We start from the raw sequence: 22,601 nt of genomic DNA on the forward strand, positions 1-22,601 counted from the left end.
AATAAAGATATCAGCCGTAAACATTATACGATGAAAACATTTGTTTGTCGATGGTGGAAAGAATTTATTTTGTTATTATAAATCTTTTATTCCAATTTTGAACAATTGTGAAAGGAAGACAAGAAAAATATGTAATTGCGGAAGTTCTCACTTGGTATAATACATCGTAAAATAATGAAGCGAAAAATTGTGTTTGATATGTAATTTTTGTATTCCAGCAAATGTATAATAAATAAAAGCAATATGTCAAGAGATATCGATCAGGAAGTGTCGGATACTTTGAGTACTCTTTTGAGTTTCGATGAGGATAATTTTCTCAGTCAGGAGGAAGTCGAGGAGAATTTGAGAAACTGCCCAAACATTGAACATGTTTCATCTATGGAAAAAATATATCAGAATTATAATGATAATCCAAGTACCAGTGTTAGATTAAATCATACTAATGATGAAGAAGTTGGTGTCACCAATTATGTGTGTGAAAAGGAAAATGTGGAGATTCAAAAACCACAAAAACAGCTAGACGCCTTTAAAGGATTAAATGTTGATAGCCACACAATTTATTCGCATACCGAAGACGTAACTGCTGTGAATAAGGAAACTGCTTCGCAAACATTAAATGGGGATTTCGCTGAGGAAGAAATTGCGTGTCTATCAAAATATCCAAATGATTTACGTATTGAAGCTGGTCATGAATCTAAGGAAATTGATGACGACAAATTACAAGCGACCAGTGTAATTGCTCCTATAGATGTAATAAAAAGTTCCATAATAAAACCCAACGACATAAAAATGGAATTTACATGCGAAACCGAAAAGATTTTAGAAGAACAAATTGGTGATTATTATATAGAGGAGCAGTATAAGGATGATATAAATTTGAACTGTGCTGCACCAGAGGTAGAAATAGGAAATGTAAATGAGATTACTGATAAAAATGATATCAATAGCAACAAACAACACAACGATCTACTCAACAACGCAATCCTAGGGCAGGACTCACATTACACTACTAATGACGAATTCATTTCAAATGTTGATAATGACAGCGACATTTCACATATAATGAACGACCATAATTACACTTCCCAAAGCCAATTAACTAATGGCGATAGTTTGCGCAAACTTTTGTTCCATCATATTTTTAGTAGAGAGGATTGTTCCTCTACTGCCCTAAATCTTGTTAATGATTTTGTTGACAGAACTTTAGAAAGTATTAATACATTTAGTACGCAAGAAGATAAAGATATTAAGATTTCTAAAGGTGACACATCAAATTTAATAGATATTTTCGTCGAAGAAAAATCTTCAAAATGTGCAATATTTGATGTGGACTTAAAAACTTTAGCTCATAAAAATCTTGCTGAATCAGTGGTCACGGATGAAACTAGTAAGATAAAAACAAAATTTGATGATGAAATAAATTCAACTGCTTCATCTACAACAACAGCGAATAGTAATGAAAATATTACTGTGAATATATCTTTTATACCATCGCTACAAGAAATTTGTTCGGAACCCTTAGAACATGCCTTACAAGGTGATTGTTCAAATAAATCAAGTACTATTACAGATACTGAGTCAAAAAATAAAACTGGTTTTGATTACTTCCATAAAAACAGTCACACATACAGCACAACAAGTGATAAAACATTACAAAATTCGGAACCAAAAATAGAACCTGAATTAAAAATTATCTCATTTGGACCATTGTCAGAAAAGAATTGTTCGAAAACATTGGATAATACAAAAAGCGAAAGCAGTGTTGAATTGAAAAATACTGCGACAGTTAATCAGCAAATATTGGAAAATACCTCAGGTCAGATCTGCGCAAAGTCAGCAATATTTTGTGAAAATTTGGAAAAATTTAATAATCATTATGCTGAAAACGATGACGTAGATCTTGATACCACTACTGGTGAATTACTTGTTAAGGAGAATTCTTCAAAACAATCGACTATGGACAGCACAACGACAAATGAAATTAATAAATTAGAAACTGAGCGTAAGGAAAAGGAAAGTTTTCCACGAGACGATGTCGATTTCAAGAGTGTTAATATTGCATCTGTACCGTCGCCAATAGAGAATTGTTCGGAACCAATGGAACACTCAACTTTCGATGAAGCATTCGATATTAATTGTAATGAAAAACTGACCGTTATTCACCATTTAGAGACACTGAAGTCGTTTGCTAAATCTTTGCAAAACGATTGTGACACTTTTACTTCGTCCACAACAACCATCGAAAATAAACTTCAAAAATATTTGCAGGAACAATTCGAAATATTTAAAAGAATAGTAAAATCATCTGCCGCCGTTCGTTATGAGGATAAGTCGATGCAGACAGACAGTAGATTATCTAAAAGTAAATTACGCAAACTTAATCAAAGCAATAAGCATATTTTATTAGATGCTACGGATTCAGACAGTTCAAGTGACACCAGTAAGACGGAAGCTTTTATAAAATTACCAGGAAATAGAATTCGCATAAAGTGCTCAACGAAAAATTCAGAAGTAAATGCTGGAACGCAAATGCTTAGTGCACATAAAAAAGAAAGCATTGCTGCAGAATATGACGATGGTGTACCTTTGGCGGAGTATACACAATCTGAAATATTCGAAACGGAAACCTTTTGCAGTGAGAATTTCACTAACATCCGCAATGTAAATAAGAAAAATAATTTAAGTGATAGCGACGAAAGCGAGGAGCGAGATACTTGGCAGCGTAAGAAGAGTAGTACGGATGCAAATTCTGTGCGAAACGGTGCACAGAATGAAAGCGACAAAGAAAATTCAGCGGGAAAAACTTTGAGTAGTAAGAATTCTCAAAATGAAGGCGACAAAGAAATTGAACGGTAACAATTAATTGTGAAACTATATTTCTGCTTTAATTAAAGAATATTTGTTTACTTGACAATTTAGATTAATCAATTTGAATGGGCTGATAAAGCGAACCAATCTTGGAGCACCAAAATCGGCAGACTTAAATGAAAAAGTTAAAACAAAATCTACTACCAGTAAAAACAAAGATATAGCTGATGATTACATTGATGACGATATTCAGCCAGATATATTTTCCGACGCGAGCATAAGCGAAGTAAGTCATTTGGGGAAAAACAAACAAAAAAAAAACTGCTAACTTTCATTTCTCAGAAGCTATATCTATACCCCTCACAATTAAAAAAGCTTCTTTACAAGAACTTTATTTTGATCCTACTGCTTGAAATTCACTAACATATATGCTATAGGTGTCCGATCTGAAAAGTTTATTAGGAGATAGTAACTTTGGTTTGGACAATAATCCCTGCCAAATGCGTGCACATATCTCGTCAAATAAAAAAAATATTCCATACAAGAACTTGATTTTGATCATTCAGTTTGTATGGCAAGTTAGTGATCCGATGTCGACGATTCCGACAAATGAGTAACTTTTTCGATATAAAAGAACATGTGCACTGCTTCAGATCATTATTTAAAGCACAGAGGAACTAGTTTGTGTAATATAGACAGAAGCACAGACAGTTGGGCAAACAGGCAGACAGACATGGCTAAATCGACTCAGCTCGTCACGCTGACCTTTTATACACATACTTTATAGGGTTTATGACGTTTCCTTTTGAATGTAACAAACTGCTTCACAAATTTAATAAACCATGTAAACTGATTAATTTTTTTAATTTCATGTAACATATACTTACTTGCATACTTATTTTTGTATATGTTTGTTTCCGAAGAGTGAGGAAGAGATTATAACGGAAAAACAGTTTTTGAAGCGATGCAATGAGAATGTAAAGCAACAATTGCTCAGCGAATCCGATAGCGAAACGTCCGAATCGGATGTCAGTGATAATATAGAGGAGATACTATCTAGTAATGAAGGTAGTAGTTCACCTTTAGTTGAGAGATTTCTGAAGAACTTTAATGTCAATGAAAGCGACGAAGATACTGAAGTATATGATAAAACGGGGGATATGAAAACACCCGCAGAACAGGAAATTACTGATGCCAAAAATACAAAAACTGATAAAAACAAGACGCATTCATCGGAAAATTCTGATTGCGAAGTACTCGATGAAATGGTGGCGTCAACACAAAAACAAAGTAAACCAAAATCCTTGGAGAAAATGCTATCAGTTGTTGAGAAGAGAAAGAAAATGAATCGACTTTGTGACTCGATAAGTCTTAGTTCGGAAAGTGAATCGTCCGATGTGGAAACAGTGGACGAGTCTAAGTCACGTATCAAACCAATGTTACGTCCGGAACAGTTAGCAACGGTAACACGTGAAGCACAACGCAACGAAACAGAACGGATACGACGTTTGGAGAAAAAACACAAAGTGTTGGCCAAATTACTGAAGGAGCGACCCGATGTACAAGGCGACAACAATTTAATTTTAGATTACAATGATGAAACGAAAACGTTTATTAAAGTACATCCTGATATAGTGAAATATTTAAAACAACATCAGCGTGACGGTGTAAAATTTATGTACGATTCCTGTTATGGTGGCGTTGAGGCACTTAAGAAAAGCTCTGGCTCTGGTTGTATTTTAGCGCATTGCATGGGTTTGGGAAAAACCCTACAGGTAAAGTGATAATGCTAGAAATTGCTGCAATAAATATAAATATGCGTATCTGTTTACATTTCAGCTAATTGCGTTACTGCATACAGTAATTTCCTATAAAGAATTGAAGACATCTAAAGTACTTGTATTATGCCCTAAAAGCACAGTTATGAATTGGGCCGATGAAATTGACCGTTGGCTAGGTCCACTAAAACCAAAATATTATACATTTCATGACACGTCGTAAGTAAAATTCAATATTACTCTAGATTAATATTATGTATGAATATATTCATTTATATTACGAAATTTCCATAGTGACATCAACGATAAAATCCAAATCCTTAAAGATTGGTCTCAAGCTACTGCAAATGCTGCTGGTATATTGCTAATTGGCTACGAGGCTTTTAGAACACTGGTTTTCTATCATTCGTATAAAAATCGCAGTATTGCTCAGTCACGCCTGGAAAGCATTCGCAACGATGTCGACAAATATTTGTTAAGTCCAGGTATTTTCGTTTATTCTATTTTTTAATTGATAATTATAATAAAATAATTTCATTAAAGGTGCCGATTTAGTGGTATGCGATGAAGGACACATTATTAAAAACAGCAAATCAGCAATTAGTTTGGCTGTGTCACAGATTAAAACTCAGAAGCGAATCGTTTTAACGGGCACACCCATACAGAACAATTTAAAAGAATGTAAGTATAAAATAAAAGATTCCTATGCACGGTAGTTATTTAATGTTTTATATGCTGACAATTTCTAACTGAAAATTTTAACATAACTTTTTAAAATTATTATTCTTTGGTTAACAAATTACCAAAACAATTTTTTTTTTACAAAAAAATTACTATTCTTTTATTATTATAACATTTAAAAATTGTTATGTTTTTTTTTACAAATCAACAAAACAACTTATTTGTTATAATAAAATGACTATTGACGTAATATTTAACAATTATTTTTCTGTTTTGCATATCAACAATATAATTTCTTTATTACAAAAATGTATAATTTTTTATATGCATTATTTTTTATTTGCTTTATTTGCTTTTTTTATTGTTTTTTATTTACCAAAAATAAACCGAAACTTAGATTTTTTAACGCACATGATCAGCGGGATGGGTTGAGCCGTATTAACGAGGTCCGCTTGTCAATATGTATGTATGTATATATGCGGATATCGATATGCAATTTTTCATTTAACTCTAAAAAGAATTTGTCAGAGAGGACGATCCTCGTAGTGTTGGACAACGTTTGACACAGTCAACCACACCACGCTAGCCGAGGATGTTGAATTGGTGGACTACGAACTACCTGAGTGGCCGTTTCTGTTTCATTTCTGCATTTCGAAACTTCCTCAATCACCAGAGGCAGTGATTTCTATCACCTCTCCTGCTTCTCTCTAATGAGGTCTTTCCTTGACCTCGTTGACGCCATTAGATAGTACATTGACCAGATTTCAGATTTACAGTTAACAGCCGTTAACACCTTCTTCGACTCCCTTTCAGTGATTGGTGTCTGGATACTGTAGTAGATTAAACTCCTACTAATCCAGAATCGACCCCGACATACCAAATATATGTCCAGCATTTAACCAGTCACCGTATGGCTCTAACCAACTCTTTGCATGTCCAGCTAACCCCACTCATCTAATACCCCTCTCCCTATGGTCCGACCCTGTGGAAGCAGCTCTTTGTCAGAAACTACCGTTAGATGACCTCAATGGCAACCTTCCTGGACCTTACCACTCAAGCGGGGATTATATAACCGTTACAACTACAACAACAAGCAAATTAATTCAATTTCTGTTATGGCCCTATTTGACAAGTTCTCTAAGGCACCGCTTCTATTCTCAGACAAATTGTCCATATCGGACCACTGTAGAATATAATTGCCATTTAAACTGACCCATTAAAAAAAATAAAAAATGCTAAAGGTAGATGTAGGGTTTTATAGTTTTGGTTTAGCAGAAGTTAACTTTATTATTTTTTCTATTAAAAACAACTTTTACGTCTTGCTTTCATCCTTATTTTAGGATTATCCCACTACATACAATACACTTTAATACTTATTTCTACATATTTCTAGATTACAGCATGGTGAATTTCATAAAACCACTATTTCTGGGTACTGAAAAAGAGTTCGCTAACCTATACGCCAATCCAATTAAAAATGGCCAGCACAAGGATTCAAGCAAAAGGGACATACAAGTAATGAAACAACGGTCCTTTGTGCTGCATAAGAAACTTTCTAAGTTTGTGCAGGTGAGTGGAATACACCGAAACTAATAGCCAATAGTTGTTGTACATGCATTATATAATATTATTTTTATGCTTTGTCATAGAGAAAAGAAGCTGAGCTCTTAAAAACCTTCTTGCCGCAAAAATACGAATACGTGCTGTTTGTGCCAATGACAAAAGTTCAGGTAAGTGTATATTAGTCCCCGCAATTTTGGTATAATGCTTTCTAAATTTTTATGAAATAAAAAGAGCTTATTTAAACCAAGTACCTTTGGTCGTTCGATATATATGTATATATGTATATGGTCCGATCTAAAAATTTTGGCCGGAGATTGTATTGTTGTCGAATTTCGTGAAGATAATTTGTTAAATTAAAAAGTTTTCTATACAAAATTGACTTTGATCGGCCAATTTGATGGTAGTTTGATCTAAATAAAAATTTGGTCGGAGACTTTAACATTGTCTAGGATAATAAACCATGCCAAATTTGCGTAGTTTGTAACAAGCTTTTCATACAAGTACTTGATCTCGATCTGTCAATTTGTATGACAGTGATATGTTATAGTAGTCCGATCTAAACAGTATGTTCGGTGGTTGTACCGTTGCCTTTCACAATAATCGATGCCAAATTTCGTGAAGATAATTTGTCAAATTAAAATAACAGCTATATGCTAGAGTAGACCAATCTAAAAAAATTGTTCGAAGATTGTAGCTTTGCTTTGGACAATAATTCACGTAAAATTTCCCGAAAAAATCGCATTAAATAAAAAAGTTTTTCATATAAATACAAAGATTTATTTTGATCGAAGCGTTTGTATGACAGATATATCCTATAGGGATCCTGTATCGGCGGTTGGGACAAATGAGCAACTACTTTGAGCGAAAAATCATTATTGGCGTAGACAGCATTTGTTATGGCCAACGATATCAATGCCATCGGTGTACGCAAACTGTTATACACTCTTGTACCTTTTCTATTCCGCTCTGCAGCACGAATTATATTCTCTAGTATAGATAGGGAGTCGCCTTGTCTGAAACCTTGTTCGGTATCTAACGGCTCGGAGAGGTCCTTACCGATCCTGAGAGAGCTTTAGATGTTGCTAAACGTCAGCTTACACAGCCGTATTAGTTTTGAGTGGATTCAGACATAGCGGCATTAAGGCAGCTCCTTTTCGTGCTGTTAAAAGCAACTTTAAAATTGACTAAGAGGTGGTATGTGTCGATCTTCTTTTCACTTGTCTTTTCCCAGATTTGCATGGTGAATATCTGGTCAGTTATTGATTTTCCAGGCCTGAAGCCTGAAGCAGATCAAGTCCTATCAGTTTGTTGACGGTGGGGTTTAATCTTTCACAAAGTACGCTCAATAGAACTTTATATGTTTGATTAGGCTTATACCACAGTAGTTGGCGCAGATTGTGGGGATGGATTGGGTATTCAGACGGGTAATTGCTATTCGAACGTCTTCATGGTCGGGCAATGGAGCGTCCGCTCCATCGTCGTCGATTGGGGAAACAGGTTCACCATCTCCTGGTGTTAGCCTTCACTGCCATTCAGCAGGCGGAGAAATGTACCCTCCATAATTTTAGTATGCTCTGGGAATCAGTCATTAGATCACCTCTGGTGGTTCTACAAGAGTATGCTCCGGTCTTGATATCTTCTGTAAGTGGCCACATCTTTTAGTAGAATTTTCGAGCATATCCCTTGTCGGCCAGCTTGTCAAGTTCTTCGTACTCATACATTTCGGCCTCTCTTTTTTGTCTGCAATTGCGTCTGGCTTCCCTCTTTAGCTCTCGGTATCTATCCCATTCCGCACGTGTTGTGGTCGATTGTAACATTGCGAGGTAGGCCGTCTATTTTCACTCCACTGCGACACAGCAATGGTTTCGTTTGCATCTAAACGTAAGGAGCTTGAAATACCGTACCACAGTTCCCTTACATCGAGTTGCTGGTGAGTGCTCTCAGAGACCGGGAGTGTAAAACGAGCAGAAAATCGTTCCGCTGTCTATTGTAATTGCTACTTTTCGATGTCGAACCTTTTTTTTGACGAGCGAGAAGAGGAGAGTGTGTATCTTCATTGCAATGAGTTAGTGGACCTCGAAACGTACGCACGTCTAAAACACTGGAGACGCGTCTTCCGTCTATCACAATATGATCGATCTGGGTGATGGCTTTTCGATCCAGAGATAGGCAGGTAGCTTGATGAATTTTCCAATGGATTGGAATCTAGTACTACAGATAACTATAACTTTATCAGCTGCAACCCATTTGAAGATGTGTAAAATATCAGAACGATATCTCAAAAGTTGAGGACTTGTTCTCTTATATATAGACAGACGAACATAGCAAAATCGACTTGATTAGCTAAACAGGTAACGCTGATCATTTGTAGACTACATGCTTAAAACGGCATGTGACTTTTCCTTCTGAGTATTCCAAACGTCATGGGTTTAGAGTATAATAAATAAAATCAACCATAAAATATACCAAATACAAATACAAAAAAAAAAAAACTTATTAAAATTGTTCAAATTTTGTTTTACAGACGGTGCTTTATGAACACAGTTTAGCTATAATTTCGAAAAAGGATGATAGAGGCAAAGGTTTGATAACAGATTACACGTGTTTACGAAAGGTGAGTAATTTGGAGGTTATTTTACTTAATTTATTAATTATTACAAGTTTTTATAGATTTGGACTCATCCAAAAGTATTAGAGGATGCGTGGAAAAATGCGACAGCTGTGAGTAGTGCAATGTAACCATTTGAAAATTTTAAAACATGTTTACATTTAATTTTTAGCAAAAGCATAAAAAAGATCCGAGAAAAAATCAGGCTGTTAACTCAGACGACGATCAGCCTGACGACGTCTACGACAGTCAAACTGGTGTTATATCTGTGACGAACGATTGGTGGCGTAGTTTACTTACAGAAAAGGACTTAGAAGCCATATTGCCTAGCAATAAGCTGCGCACAATGTTTGAAATATTACGTATGTGCGAAGAGAAGGGCGAGAAATGGCAAGTTGTCTGTCTTAAGTTTAAAAACTATATGCGAATCTGTGTTTAAAATATAACAAATACTTGCAGTTTGATATTCTCCGCTTTTGTAGCAGTATTAAATGTTGTGGAATACTTTTTCAAAAAAATGAATGACAAAGATCCAGATACCTTAAACGAATTAAGTATGTATTAAATACGAAATGACATTATTCTATGTAAATATAAATGATATTCTAATTTATTTGGTGTAGAAATGTCGCAAGGCTATCAAGTTAAAAACACATGGATACTTGGAAAGGATTACTATCGTTTAGATGGCAAAACGCCGAAGTTGATACGCCATGAAATGATTGAACAGTTCAATTCGATTTCGAATAAACGAGCGCGCGTTTTCTTGATATCATCAAGGGCAGGCGGCCAGGGCATTAATTTAACTGGCGCTAATAGAGTGATAATACTGGATACATCATGGAATCCATCGAACGATCAGCAAAATATTTTTCGTGTATTTCGTTTAGGCCAAAAGAAAAATTGCTACATTTACCGGCTACTAGCGATGGTAAGACTATGTTTTGTATGTCTTTATTTTTTATCAAATAACTTGAAGGTACATAACCTATAAAAATTTTGATTTTTGGCATTATAAATTTGTTTCTTTAATTACCTACTAATATATTTTTTCATTAAATTATTAACTATTTTTTTCGTTTTCAATTAAACTTAGGGTACAATGGAAGAAAAAGTATACTCGAGATCGGTAACAAAGCAAGCCATGAGTTTCAGAGTTGTGGATGAACAACAAATCGATCGACATTACAGCATGGCGGAGTTAACCGAATTATACAGGTGAACAGTAATGTTCATATAAATCGAGTACATTGTTTGTAAACAATAAATTTTCCTCATTCTAGTTTAACACAACCAGATTATGAAAATAGGCCGATGCCGGATTGCCCGCAAGATAGCATCCTAGCTAGTTTGCTGTTAAATTATCCTTCTTTGGTGTATAAATATCACGAACATGATAGTTTACTCGAAAATAAAGTCGAACAAGAATTAAGCGAACAAGAGAAACAAGATGCTTGGGCCGCATACGAAAGAGATCAGCAATTAAGTACTGGTATGTACAAATTTATTAATTTTTTTATTGCAATTAAAGTATTAATGCCAATATATTTTGCAGAAACTCGCGAATTGCCAAATCCGGATGAGTGAGTAATGAACAAGATTTTTACGCTTTAATAGAAAGAGCTTATTTATTTTTTAACACATTGCAAAAGTTGTCTCCTAAAGCGCAGTGGTATAGTAATAGAACTGCTTTTTGGTGTATAAATATTTTGTGTTGTAGAATTTTAATTTTTACCATAATTATTAAAAAGTTAAGAAAATATTTTATTTATTTTTATAAACAATAAATCAGCATGAGAAAACTTTGCTAAACAATTTCATCTCAAACGAAACCCAAATATCACAGTTTCCTCGTATTAATTTAAACTTTATAAAATAAATATAAAAAATCATAAATATTAAAATGTAATATTTAACAGTTTATATAATAAATATAATTAATATTTATATTTGACAGCCTGCAAAACAATCTCTCAGCACCAAAGTTTCCTTCGTACATGGGTTCTCTAAATGCTTTCAACGTAAGTGGTACTACTGATAATTGAAAATGTTTATTTTCTTTATTTTTTATATAAATTGATTTCGTAGTTAGGTTAGTTAGAAGTTATTTTTTTTTTAATATTTTTCACTTATTATCAGATATATCGATTTATTTCCGCACTGTGTCTTTATATTTTTTATAAATCTATTTCCTATTTATAAATACAGCAACAAAAGTCAAAAAGTTATCTGCAAGACGGTTTAAATAGAAAAAACTTCATTAATATATCATATATTTTTAAATGGTAATTGGTAAAAATAAGATAAAAATTAATTGCATCGAATTCATATTATAAAATATATGGATATATAAAAATTTGCCATAAGAAAAGTGGGGTTAAATACACTTTCAAGAATTTTATAATATCTGCTCTAAATAACATGATTTAAAAGCCTTGTTTTTCATTTCAATACATTGCAAAATAAAAACTCCAAGTAATATTTGGCTAAGTGTGGTTAATATTCCAAATAATCTTTATGCCTCCCTAATAAATATTTTTTTTCTTTTAGCAAATGTCGGCACTCTTCAATTACGGTAATTATTCGCCTGCGGCACTTTCCTCATACTTGCCATATCTTTCGCATTTGGGAAATTACACTACCAATCAGCAATATTTGGAAATGCGAAAAAGAATCGCAGAGGGCACATTTGCCTATCCCGACATAAGTACTTCGCTTGGCGGTGCAGCGTTCGGCGCACCATTCGCACAAAATCCACCGAAATCTCTTGCCACGAATCCGCTCATGCCCGACTTGAATATGCACAGCAATCCACTGCAAACAAATCCGCTCAGTGCGCTCGGTGATTTGAGTATGTTTGGCTTGGGCGCAGTTGGCAATCACATGTCACACAATGTAAATACGCCAACATTGCCGCCTAGACAACATAACTCGCCCACTTATCCATCAACAACGCCGCCAACAGCGAGTAGCCTGCAGGCGAATTACGACTATCAAATGTATGAAAATAGTTTGAAAAGCCTAGTCAATTACAGACATGATTTTTCGGGCAATGGCAATAAATCAAAGGGTGCTACTAACGCACCCGTGAACCAGTTTCGTAATCCGCTGTACCCATCGCCCAACAATCTTAGTTTCGACAAAAACGCTTTAACCAGCTTAAATAGTCCTTCTCCAAAGGCTATGGAACCGCCTGCACAGAAATCACAAGTCGATAAAACAACACCGAAAACAGCAACAGATTTGTCGTTGTCCATCGCAGGCAAGAGTAATTATTCGGTGACAAACTCGAGCGGTGCTCGTAGCTCACCACTGCCGCAAGTTGCTTCCAAACGTAGTTTTCCCAGCGATGTGGCGCACACAACGTCTACAACGAACCTAATCGACGAACGTCTAACACCCAATCAGAAATCTGCGAAAGAAACGCAACAACAACAACAAAGCGGCATGCCAACTTTGGCAAGTTTTCAAACATCTTTCAAAACCAGCAACGCGCCCAGTGGATCAAGTATTTTTACAAATAAAAATACAAGCGTTAAAATGCCAAGCGATAATAACATGAGCACGAACCCTGAAATGCAAATAATACCCACGACGAGCCCACCTGGATCCACGAGCATCCCAAAGCATCTTAGTGATATCTCACCAAGCATTTCATTAACTGCTGTTACAAATACTAATACCAGTAGCGCGCACAAGCAGCAGACTTTCAATCAAAGCAAGTTGCAAACGAAAAATCCCACCAACAATAAAGTGGCGTCCAGTGCGAATAACACACGTGAATCGCCCACACCCACGCTACCCTTTACGGCGAGTAAATTTTTTGAAAACAACAAAAAATCCCTAAATCGTACCATATCGAAGCCCACAAATGCAATGACCAAAACAAAGTTAACGCCAAACGCAGAGTCAATATTGAAATCCACATCCACATCTACATCTGCGCAAAGCGCACAAAATTCCTTTCAGCCGAGCGCGGCCGAACTTGCGTCAAAATTGTTGACGATGAAAAATAAGAATATACTTCAACGCAAATCGCCAAGTGTGCAGATCCAAGCAATAAAATCATCAACGACAACAACAACAACAACGACACAGAACTCATTACCGACAACACTTGCCACTGTCAAAGCTCTCAATGGTAATCCACAAACGCCTCCAACTAAAACTGGCGTACAAACGTTGCAAAGTGATGCCCGCAAAGCGGCACTCGCTATGGACAAGCGTTTGCCCACACTCATTACACCAGCAAAATCTGCTACAAGCGTTCAAGTACATAAAGCGCCCTTAGGTGCGGCTACACTTAAAATACAGCCCAGTTCATCGAAGCAATCATCTTCGTCGTCGTCGCCCAGTGACAACAAGTACATTCTGGAGACTTGTATTAATCAGAAAAAGTTTGTGATTGGTGCTCCAACAAAAGGGTAGGTTGTCCAACGGTTAAAAATTGTAATTTAAAATATTTCAAATTTAATGTTAGATTTTCAATTTTTACATCTAATTTTTTATATTAAGTTTGCCACGAAGTTTGTAACACACAGAAGCAATGATACTGGTTGAGCTGGGTCGATTTAGCCATGTCCGTCTGTCCGTCTGTCTGTCTGTATCTATACGAACTAGTCCCTCAGTTTTTAAGATATCGTTTTGAAATTTTGCAAACGTCATTTTCTCTTTAAGAAGTTGCTCATTTGTCGAAACTGCCGTTATCGGACCACTATAACATATAGCTGTCATACAAACTAAACGATCGGAATCAAGCACTTGTATGGAAAACTTTTACATTTGACAATGTATCTTCACAAAAGCTAGCACAGGTTATTTTCTAAGAAAAAATTGTTCAGATCGGTTAACTATAGCTGCCATACAATTGGAATCAAATGATTGCAGGGGAAACTTCCTCATTTGACGATATATCTTCACGAAATTTGGTATGAGTTATTGTTCATGGAAATAATGTAATATCGGAAGAAATTGTTCAGATCGGCTCACTATAGCATATACTAGCTGCCATATAAACCGAACGATCGGAATCCAGGGCTTGTATGGAAAACTTTCGCATTTGACGTGGGATCTTCACGAAATTAAAAATGTAATATTTAATTGTAAGAGCATATTGAAAAACTGAAAATTTATTTTTTACTTCCAAAATCAGACTTAGCAAGTAAGGAAGAGCTAAGTTCGGGTGTAATCGAACATTTCATACTCGACAACTTGGAAGGAATCAAGTTGGGGAAATACTAACAGGTGTTTGCAAAATTTCATTTAAAAAATATTTCAAACGAACTCAACATTCATTATTTGACGAAATCGTGAATTGATTACAATCAAATTTTATATATTGATAAGTTATATTATCTATGACCTGACTCACTATATTTTACTTCGCGATTTCAACTGAAACGGCTAAACTAATATGTTGAGTTGTTGTGGTAAACGTCAACCAGAGGATCGGAATTCATTATATTAGGGATATGACGTTTAGATCAAAATCTACACAAAATCTATTCATTTTCTGCGCTAAACCGTAAATACAAGTATAATTTCTAAGAAAATTTGTCTCTGCCGTCTTGTTGCATTAATTTTTGCCACTGCCCAAATGCACTCGAGAACATATTTTCAAGTAGTTTAATATACACGCGCTGACCGACCAATTCGGCATTAGGTTTGTTAAAATTAAAATATAATAAAGTCATTGCACGTAGTACGAGGGCTGTCCGATAAATAACCGACCTAACCATGATGCACGCGACTTTTTCAAATTTTTTTTTATTTTTCTACATAGTCTCCTTGTAACTCCACACACTTCTCCCAGCGATGCTCCCATCTCTGCAACCCTTCCAAATAGTACTTGGCGTCTTTGTCTGCAAAATACGAGTTCACGAAAGAGATTGCCTCCTCATTTGACGAAAATCTCTGGCCGCCGAGCGCAGTTTTAAGTTGAGGAAACAAAAAAAAGTCGCTTGGTGCTAGATCCGGTGAATAAGGTGGATGGTCAAGCAGTTCGAACCGCAATTTGTGGATTTTCGCCTTGGCGACTGTTGAGGTGTGAGATGGTGCGTTGTCTTGGTGGAACAAGACTTTCTTTTTTTGCAAGTGTGGACGATTTTTCGAAATTTCTTCCTTTAGGTTGTCCAATAATGATGCGTAGTATGCTCCTGTTATAGTTTTTCCTTTTTCAAGATAGTCGATAAAAATAATTCCATGGCTGTCCCAAAAAACACTCGCCATCACTTTCCCAGCCGAATACACAGCTTTAGGTTTTTTTGGGGCTAGTTCCCCCTTTTCAATCCACTGTTTAGATTGGATTTTTGTTTCGGGCGTATAATGATGAATCCAAGTTTCGTCTACAGTTATCAATCGGCGCCAAAACTCGGTCTTATTGCCTCTAAACTGAGCCAACAGAGCGCTGGAAATGTTCATGCGCGCACGTTTGTGGTCTAGTATAAGCAAACGCTGCACCCAACGCGCGGACAGCTTTCTCATGCCCAAATATTGGTTTAATATGTGACAAACAGTTTCTTTTGACATCTTCATAATCTCAGCTATTTCCCTAACTTTAATCCGGCGGTCGTCTAGTACCAATTGATGAACTTTAGCGATGTTATCGTTGGTGGTTACAGTTTTTGGACGCCCAGGACGTTCATCATCTTCCAAGCTCCTGCGACCACGTTTAAATTCAGCTGCCCAAAATTTTACGGTGGTAAACGATGGTGCAGAGTCACCATACACAGAGTCCAACTCATCTTTGATTTGTGAAGGCGTATTGCCTTTCAAAAATAAAAATTTAATTACAGCTCGATATTCAATTTTTTCCATTTTGGGGAAATCACCGAAATAGACTCATAAAAACGACTGTCAACAGATAATTGCGCAAGATAAATTTCTGAAATTTTGGCGAGTAGCTATTATAATATGCACAATTTGAAGTAGAAACTTTTTTTCAGATGTGCCGCTAGCTTCACGTTGAGGTCGGTTATTTATCGGACAGCCCTCGTATGTAAGAGTTGGTGTAACTCGTTTGCCAGTACAGTTGTTGTTGTTTTAACGGTATATCAATCCCCGTTAGGATGGTAAGGGTTATCTAGGGAGGCCCAGGAAACGTGCTGTTTCGACGGGGTCAGACCAAAGGGAAAGGGATGTTAAATGAATGGAGTTGGCAGGGCATGCAAAGAGGAAGCCACTGTCATGCGGGGACTCATTGCATGCAGGGCATATATTGGATATGTCTGGGTCTATTCTGGATAAGTAGGAGTGTAACCTGTTACAGTATCCAAAACGAAGCTGCGCTAGGGTCACTCGCGTTTCTCGCGGCAACTCGAGCTCTTCGTCTGCGATGGGTGGCGATTTGACTCCAAGAACGCCATTCACTGGAAGGGAGTCGGTGAAGGTGTTGAATGACGGTTATTCCTGGTCGGAAGTTAGTTGCGTCTGAAGTTCAGTCGGCGTACTGTTCGATGTAATCGACATAGTTAAGGAAATACCTCTTGATGTTCCTAGGAAGCGGTTCCGCTCCAAGCAGGTGGCTGCAAGGGTGATTTCTACGAAAAAATCCCAGCAGGAACTGCTTGGAGAGGAGTTCATTATGCTCCTTAACTGGTAGCATAAGCGTCTCACTATGTAGGTGTTCGATGGGAGACATCAAGAGGCATCCTCTCGTGGTCCGCAGTGCATTGTTCTGACAGGTCTGAAGTTTCCTCATCTGTGTACCACTGCATCCAGGTGACCATATTGGTAAGGCGTAATTGACCGACCGGCCGATGCCTTGTATGTTGCCAACAACGTTTCTTTTTCTTTTCCCCATGTGCTGCCGGCTAGCGACTTGAGGATTTTGTTGCGGCTCAGTACCTTGGCGATAATCACGGTCGTATGGGGAGTGATGGAGCATAGACTATCAAAAGTTACACCTAAAATCTTAGTATTATTGACAGTCGGAATTTTGACGCCATCGACTGCAATATTAAGCTCAAGTCTATACTCCTTCGTCCAGTTCGTAAATATGGTCGTTGTGGATTTGGTGGGGAAAGTGTTAGGTTCCGTGCAGTGAGTTTAATATGAAACCCATCCGAAACGATGGGGTATTTTTTTTTGCCTTTTCTGAGAAAATTTATACATATATATATTTATACATATATCTATTTATACATATATATATTTTTAATTCCATCAGAAAGAAGAGATTTTAGCCAACATCGGTCTTACTAACGTTTAAAAAAATTCAGAACTTTTGACTTACGATTCTATGCACAAAGAATCACGATAAATCAAAGATTGATCGATATATGCGGCATAAAGTCCGAAAATCTTTATATTATTTAGGTATACGGAGGTAAAGGAATTATTAAGGTAGTAGTCTGGTAGCTTGGGTTCAAAAAATCTATTTTTTTTGGCTTCATTTTAAAGTACAATATATTGAAAATATACTGTGAAAATTTCAGACAGAAATACGAAATATTTCGGGAGTTATAACGAGTTTCCTCGAGCGCCTCGGAGTCCTCTCTCTCTCGGATTTGTTGATCTTTAAATGCGTTTTTCTCAAAACATTGTTTTTCTGGTCGGCCCGGGTCCTAACTTTTCTTCTACTAAGCCGATTGCTCATTCAAATTTTAACAGGCTGTTCTACATACTTATAGTTCTCGTCGGAACTAACGAGAATTTTTTCACCCCTAACTTTTTATTTTGCAACCCTTTCTTTGCTAAAATAAAAGGACTTTTCTTTCAAAGTCCGCCATTTTGTTATTTACACTGTTCCGACCAGAATGACATGTCTATAGATTAAGAAAAACAAGAATATTTGATTTCAGATAACATCAAGAGCCAAAATCACCCGGGCCACCCACGTACATTTTTTTTGAGGTTCCAACTTTGAGTGACAATAATAATAATAATAAAGTATTAAATTTTTTAAAATAAATTTTTTTATATTTTCAATATGTAAATAACAACACTCTAAAAATTCAAGATAATTCATTTTTATTTTCCTATAAAAAACCACCCTCCAAAGAAGTCATGAAAATAGGCATAAGTTACCAGACTACTAGCTTAATATGATTCAACCCATTTTTAACATTTTTAACATGCAAGCATACTATTTCTGCAGAATTTTAATATTATGTATGTCTCAGATGTTGCCCGACATTTTCGATAAAGGTTCATAATTAGCAACTGGGCCACATATTCACCATCCCCCATAGTCGGCATCTGGGACGTGGATAATTTTAATCTGATTGGGTTATAATCCGATTTCAGCAATTTTCTCAACTCCGTAATGTGATTCGTGATGATACCAAACAACAGTCTTGTATCAACCTTCTCATTATGCCAAAAAATTTTTACATTTTTTTTATTAAATTAAAAAAATTAAATTTTTAATCCCAAACATATCAAATTAAATAAATGATGTTGGGATTTTGAACTTCTTGAAATAAATATTCGAAACCCTGCTTACAATTGTGTTCATACATATCCACTTAAATAAAATTTATTAATAATTCTACTGTTTCTTCTTTTAATTACTAGTGGCGGCGGAACGACTGTAACCAGAGTGCAACAACAAGGAAAACGAAAAATGCCAGAAATTATGTCCAAAGATATGGGCTCGAATGAATCGAAACGCTCAAAATAAAGAAGTTTGCAATTTATGTGTGAATTTTATAGGCTTAGTTTTTTATTACGTAATAAGTATTTATTTGATTAGCTTAAATATTGAAGTTATGAATTTAAATAAATGTTTTTTATCACAAAAAAGAATATAACGGTTAAGTTAATATATACTAACACAATCATTTTATTGAATGTAAATGATTTTTATGCATAACAAAATATTTAAGGTTTATTTTATTGATAATTACTTAATTAAGAATACTCTAAAATTATACTTGTCTGTAATAGTTAATTGGAAAAATAAAGTAAATATATATGTATGTATGTGTGTGTAGATATGCTAATGGATACATAAAGAAACATTTTTTTAGCAACAAGCCAGTAAGGATGGCTTGTTTTGGGAGTTCCAATAGTGTGTAGGGCTTTTTCGGAAATGCAGTAAAAATTGGCAACATTGTGCAATTAGTACTGCTGGTTTAATGCTGGCCCTTGCATTAAGCTGCTAAGAACTGACCATGTGAAGATTTGCATTTTCAAATATAAAAATATGCGAAATATAAATATTTCTTAGTAATACTCTCACAGACGAGTTAGACAGCAAAAAATATCGATTTCAATTAGAAAAGCACACAAAGAGAATGAATCGTCTAAAAAAAGGAAATTTATTAATTGGGAACAGCTTTAAAGTCAAAAATATTATTCCAAAACTGTACGCAATCTGTTTTTTTTTATATCCATAAATATAATAAAGCAATAATATTAAAATTATATTCAACTTAAATAACTTACAATGAAAGATGCCAGATTCGCTTTTTCGAATTGGTGACATCAAACAAACTGAGCAGTTTGCATTACCGAAAACGCGCGTAGTTGTGTACAACTTCAAATCAAGAAGAATGGAATAAGTAAAATTATAATATTCGATGATTTGATTTCTGTAATAAGCGCCTTCCTTCAAGTGTAGTTTCAGTCTACCAGATTAGTATAGTTTTTTTTCAGGCAGAAGTGGCTGTCATTAAGGGAGCTGTAGACGTATTGCATCGAAGTGCAAGGAAGTCCTCAGCACTCAGATCAGAAGTATTCAGCTGAGCTCAGTTGAGCTCGCTCACTGTGCGCTCAAAGTTTATCGAGTAGTGTTTGTGCTTCCTACCAATAGCGTCAAGTTACTTCATTCTCGAACTCGTTTGGGTGCTTCGTTGTAACGATTCCGCAACTGCAAAGTCCATGAGCTCGCAAGAGAGAGCTGGATCTTGCCTTTAAGCCGTTGACCTATAGATCACGTGGTATCGTAGCAAGCCTTGTCAACAAATACCTAGAAAGAACGCAAGAAATCCACTCAACTACTTCATCTTAGCAAGTTTAATTTGCCGCACTTGGAGTTCTAACAGGGCATTGTCCAATAGGTATTCTGGTTAAAGCTAAAATCTTGTCGAATAGTGGAAGATGAGGTGGAAGCAACCAAACGCTAGCTTTTTCGAGAAATCTCTCAGCAGTCACACTTCCGGCGAAATAGGGAAAATAGCCGCAATTAATGTTAGCTGCCTTAACAAAGTTATTACAGGCTCAAAGTGTTTGTCGATTTATGAGAGTCTTTATGAACAATAACGGGGTATAATAATAGCGCCACAAATTTTTTTTTTAACTACAACAAAAACGATTTGGGATATCAATAAAATGTTTTATTCCTGTGAAAGTACATTCGATACCATTATGTATGTACGAAACTCAATTCCTATCGCATGGCCACCACGATCGGCCGATATGGCTGCAATTTTATTTCCGATAATCGTACAAAGTTCGTTCCTGGCTTGTTGGAATAGACTATAGACTTGACTCACAACCGAGGCGAAGTGATAACACGTTCACCAAACTTGGTTTTCAATAAATCGATTATGTGTGGCTTCTGGCGCCGTCCTGTTGGAACCACATATTGTCCAAGTTCCAATTAAGGCCAAAAATATTCGGTTATTATTGATCCTATTCACAGTAGCATGGTGGTCTTAATCATCACGGAAAAAGTGCGGCTCAATGTCGCCGGCGGCCTATAAATCGCACCAAACCGTAATTTTTTCGGGATACAATGATGACTCATGGTGTACGTGTGGATTGCTGCCTGACCAATAATGCATTGCATTGCATTGACGAAGCATTGATCAGACTGAACGCGATTTTCCGATGGTCATTTTCAAGTTGTTCCTCACCCCAATTCACGAACATATGACGATTCTGGTGGTCAGGAGACTTCAGTTCTTACGTCAGTTTGATCTTGTAAGGATGTAGGCCAAGATTTTTTCACAAAATTCGCTACAAAGACGTCACAGAGATACACAACGCTTGAGGTCTTCCTCACTTGATGCGCTAATGGCAGCAATATTCTCAACACTATCTGCACTTCTTTGTCTCACTGGCATGGGAACATTTCGTACTGCGCCTGTGGATTCAAATCTTTCTACTAGACGTCAATTGTTGATCGGATAGGGCAATTATGACCTCCATAAATTTGACGTAGCGCTCTTAAAGTTGAGGGCATTGATTCCGAATTTCGGTAATAAATCTTAATAATTTCGACTCGTTGTTGGATCGTATATCTTTCCATGATGAAATGGCAAAACTTACTAAAGAGAAATGTAAAAAGAGTGGGAAAAAAATTTGGCGTCGCTTGCTGTCCCTTTCGGTCGACTTTTGAAAACCTCGTTACATAGTAGTTTTAGGAATCACAATGGAAGGACCAAGTGAGATCCCTGTTGTCGTTTTAACCTCACCTTAACCTAACTTCGAATCGTTAGCCGTACGATTCACATTGCCATATTTATGAACGTTCCGTTAACCTAATCTTAACTGCGGAACAGATGGTTTTTTAAATATTGATGATGTGTGTATAATCGAAATGACAGACTTTGTACAGCTGGAAACATTCTCCAAATACTTTTAAGGAATGCTGCCTAGTACACTGTTCTTAATGAACTCAAATTTCAGATCTGTTACGTTTAGATATCGATAGAACGGCATTGGCGATATATCAAAAGGACTGAGTTTTCAGAAAACTCTATGGTGAGAAATGCGATTCGCATTAGAAAAGATCATTTTATAACTATTTGTATTATTCTACCTCAGGAGCTCTACTAACTGTTAGGGTAACAAAAATGGTCTCTTCGATTTTCAGTATACCAAAAGGCCACTATACACATGTGTACATACATATGTATGTTTGGTATATGTAGCATGAAATATTAGACAAAATAGAGTTTTCGGCGTGATTTTTCCACGTTTGCTTACTTCGGAAAACAAGCCTAACGGTGACACCACTTCACGGCAGTGTTCGATGCTGGAGCGCAGAAACCAAAGATCAAGGTACGGTCGAAGCAGTAGGTTTCACTGGGCAATCTGCTACGAAGAAAGTGTAGATGTGACACGTTACCCGTTTTAGGATTCACAAGGTGTAATTTGAAAAGACAAAACGATCAAAGGACACCACTGTATTATATATACATATATATACATATCATATAACTATACACCATACACATTTACCCTTTAACTCATACACTGACTGACATATTCGG

The 22,601-nt window shown here is 36.1% G+C and overlaps 1 protein-coding gene across 1 annotated transcript; it reads left to right on the forward strand.

The window, feature by feature from the left end:
* LOC105233357 (transcriptional regulator ATRX) lies at positions 1-19,362 on the forward strand. The gene is made up of 20 exons (XM_049446785.1): positions 1-154; positions 219-2,852; positions 2,920-3,094; positions 3,732-4,583; positions 4,648-4,805; positions 4,881-5,071; positions 5,130-5,267; positions 6,661-6,836; positions 6,917-6,997; positions 9,355-9,444; positions 9,501-9,551; positions 9,611-9,828; positions 9,898-9,992; positions 10,062-10,369; positions 10,535-10,656; positions 10,722-10,930; positions 10,994-11,021; positions 11,396-11,459; positions 11,989-13,862; positions 18,955-19,362. Exons 2-20 carry the CDS (start codon positions 244-246, stop codon positions 19,058-19,060), a joined length of 7,545 nt encoding a protein of 2,514 aa, XP_049302742.1. The 5' UTR covers positions 1-154; positions 219-243; the 3' UTR covers positions 19,061-19,362.
* The last annotated feature ends 3,239 nt before the right edge of the window (positions 19,363-22,601 follow it).

Source organism: Bactrocera dorsalis, chromosome 1 (assembly GCF_023373825.1).
Source record: "Bactrocera dorsalis isolate Fly_Bdor chromosome 1, ASM2337382v1, whole genome shotgun sequence".
In the NCBI taxonomy this organism is placed as follows: domain Eukaryota; kingdom Metazoa; phylum Arthropoda; class Insecta; order Diptera; family Tephritidae; genus Bactrocera; species Bactrocera dorsalis.

What these genes read in the sequence shown, in the direction of transcription:
- LOC105233357 (XM_049446785.1), top strand. Translation starts at nt 244, where the DNA reads ATGTCAAGAGATATCGATCAGGAAGTGTCGGATACTTTGAGTACTCTT. An exon ending in ATTACACGTGTTTACGAAAG is followed by an intron (nt 9,445 to 9,500) that starts GTGAGTAATTTG and finishes AAGTTTTTATAG; the next exon opens with ATTTGGACTCATCCAAAAGT. An exon ending in AGATCAGCAATTAAGTACTG is followed by an intron (nt 10,931 to 10,993) that starts GTATGTACAAAT and finishes TATATTTTGCAG; the next exon opens with AAACTCGCGAATTGCCAAAT.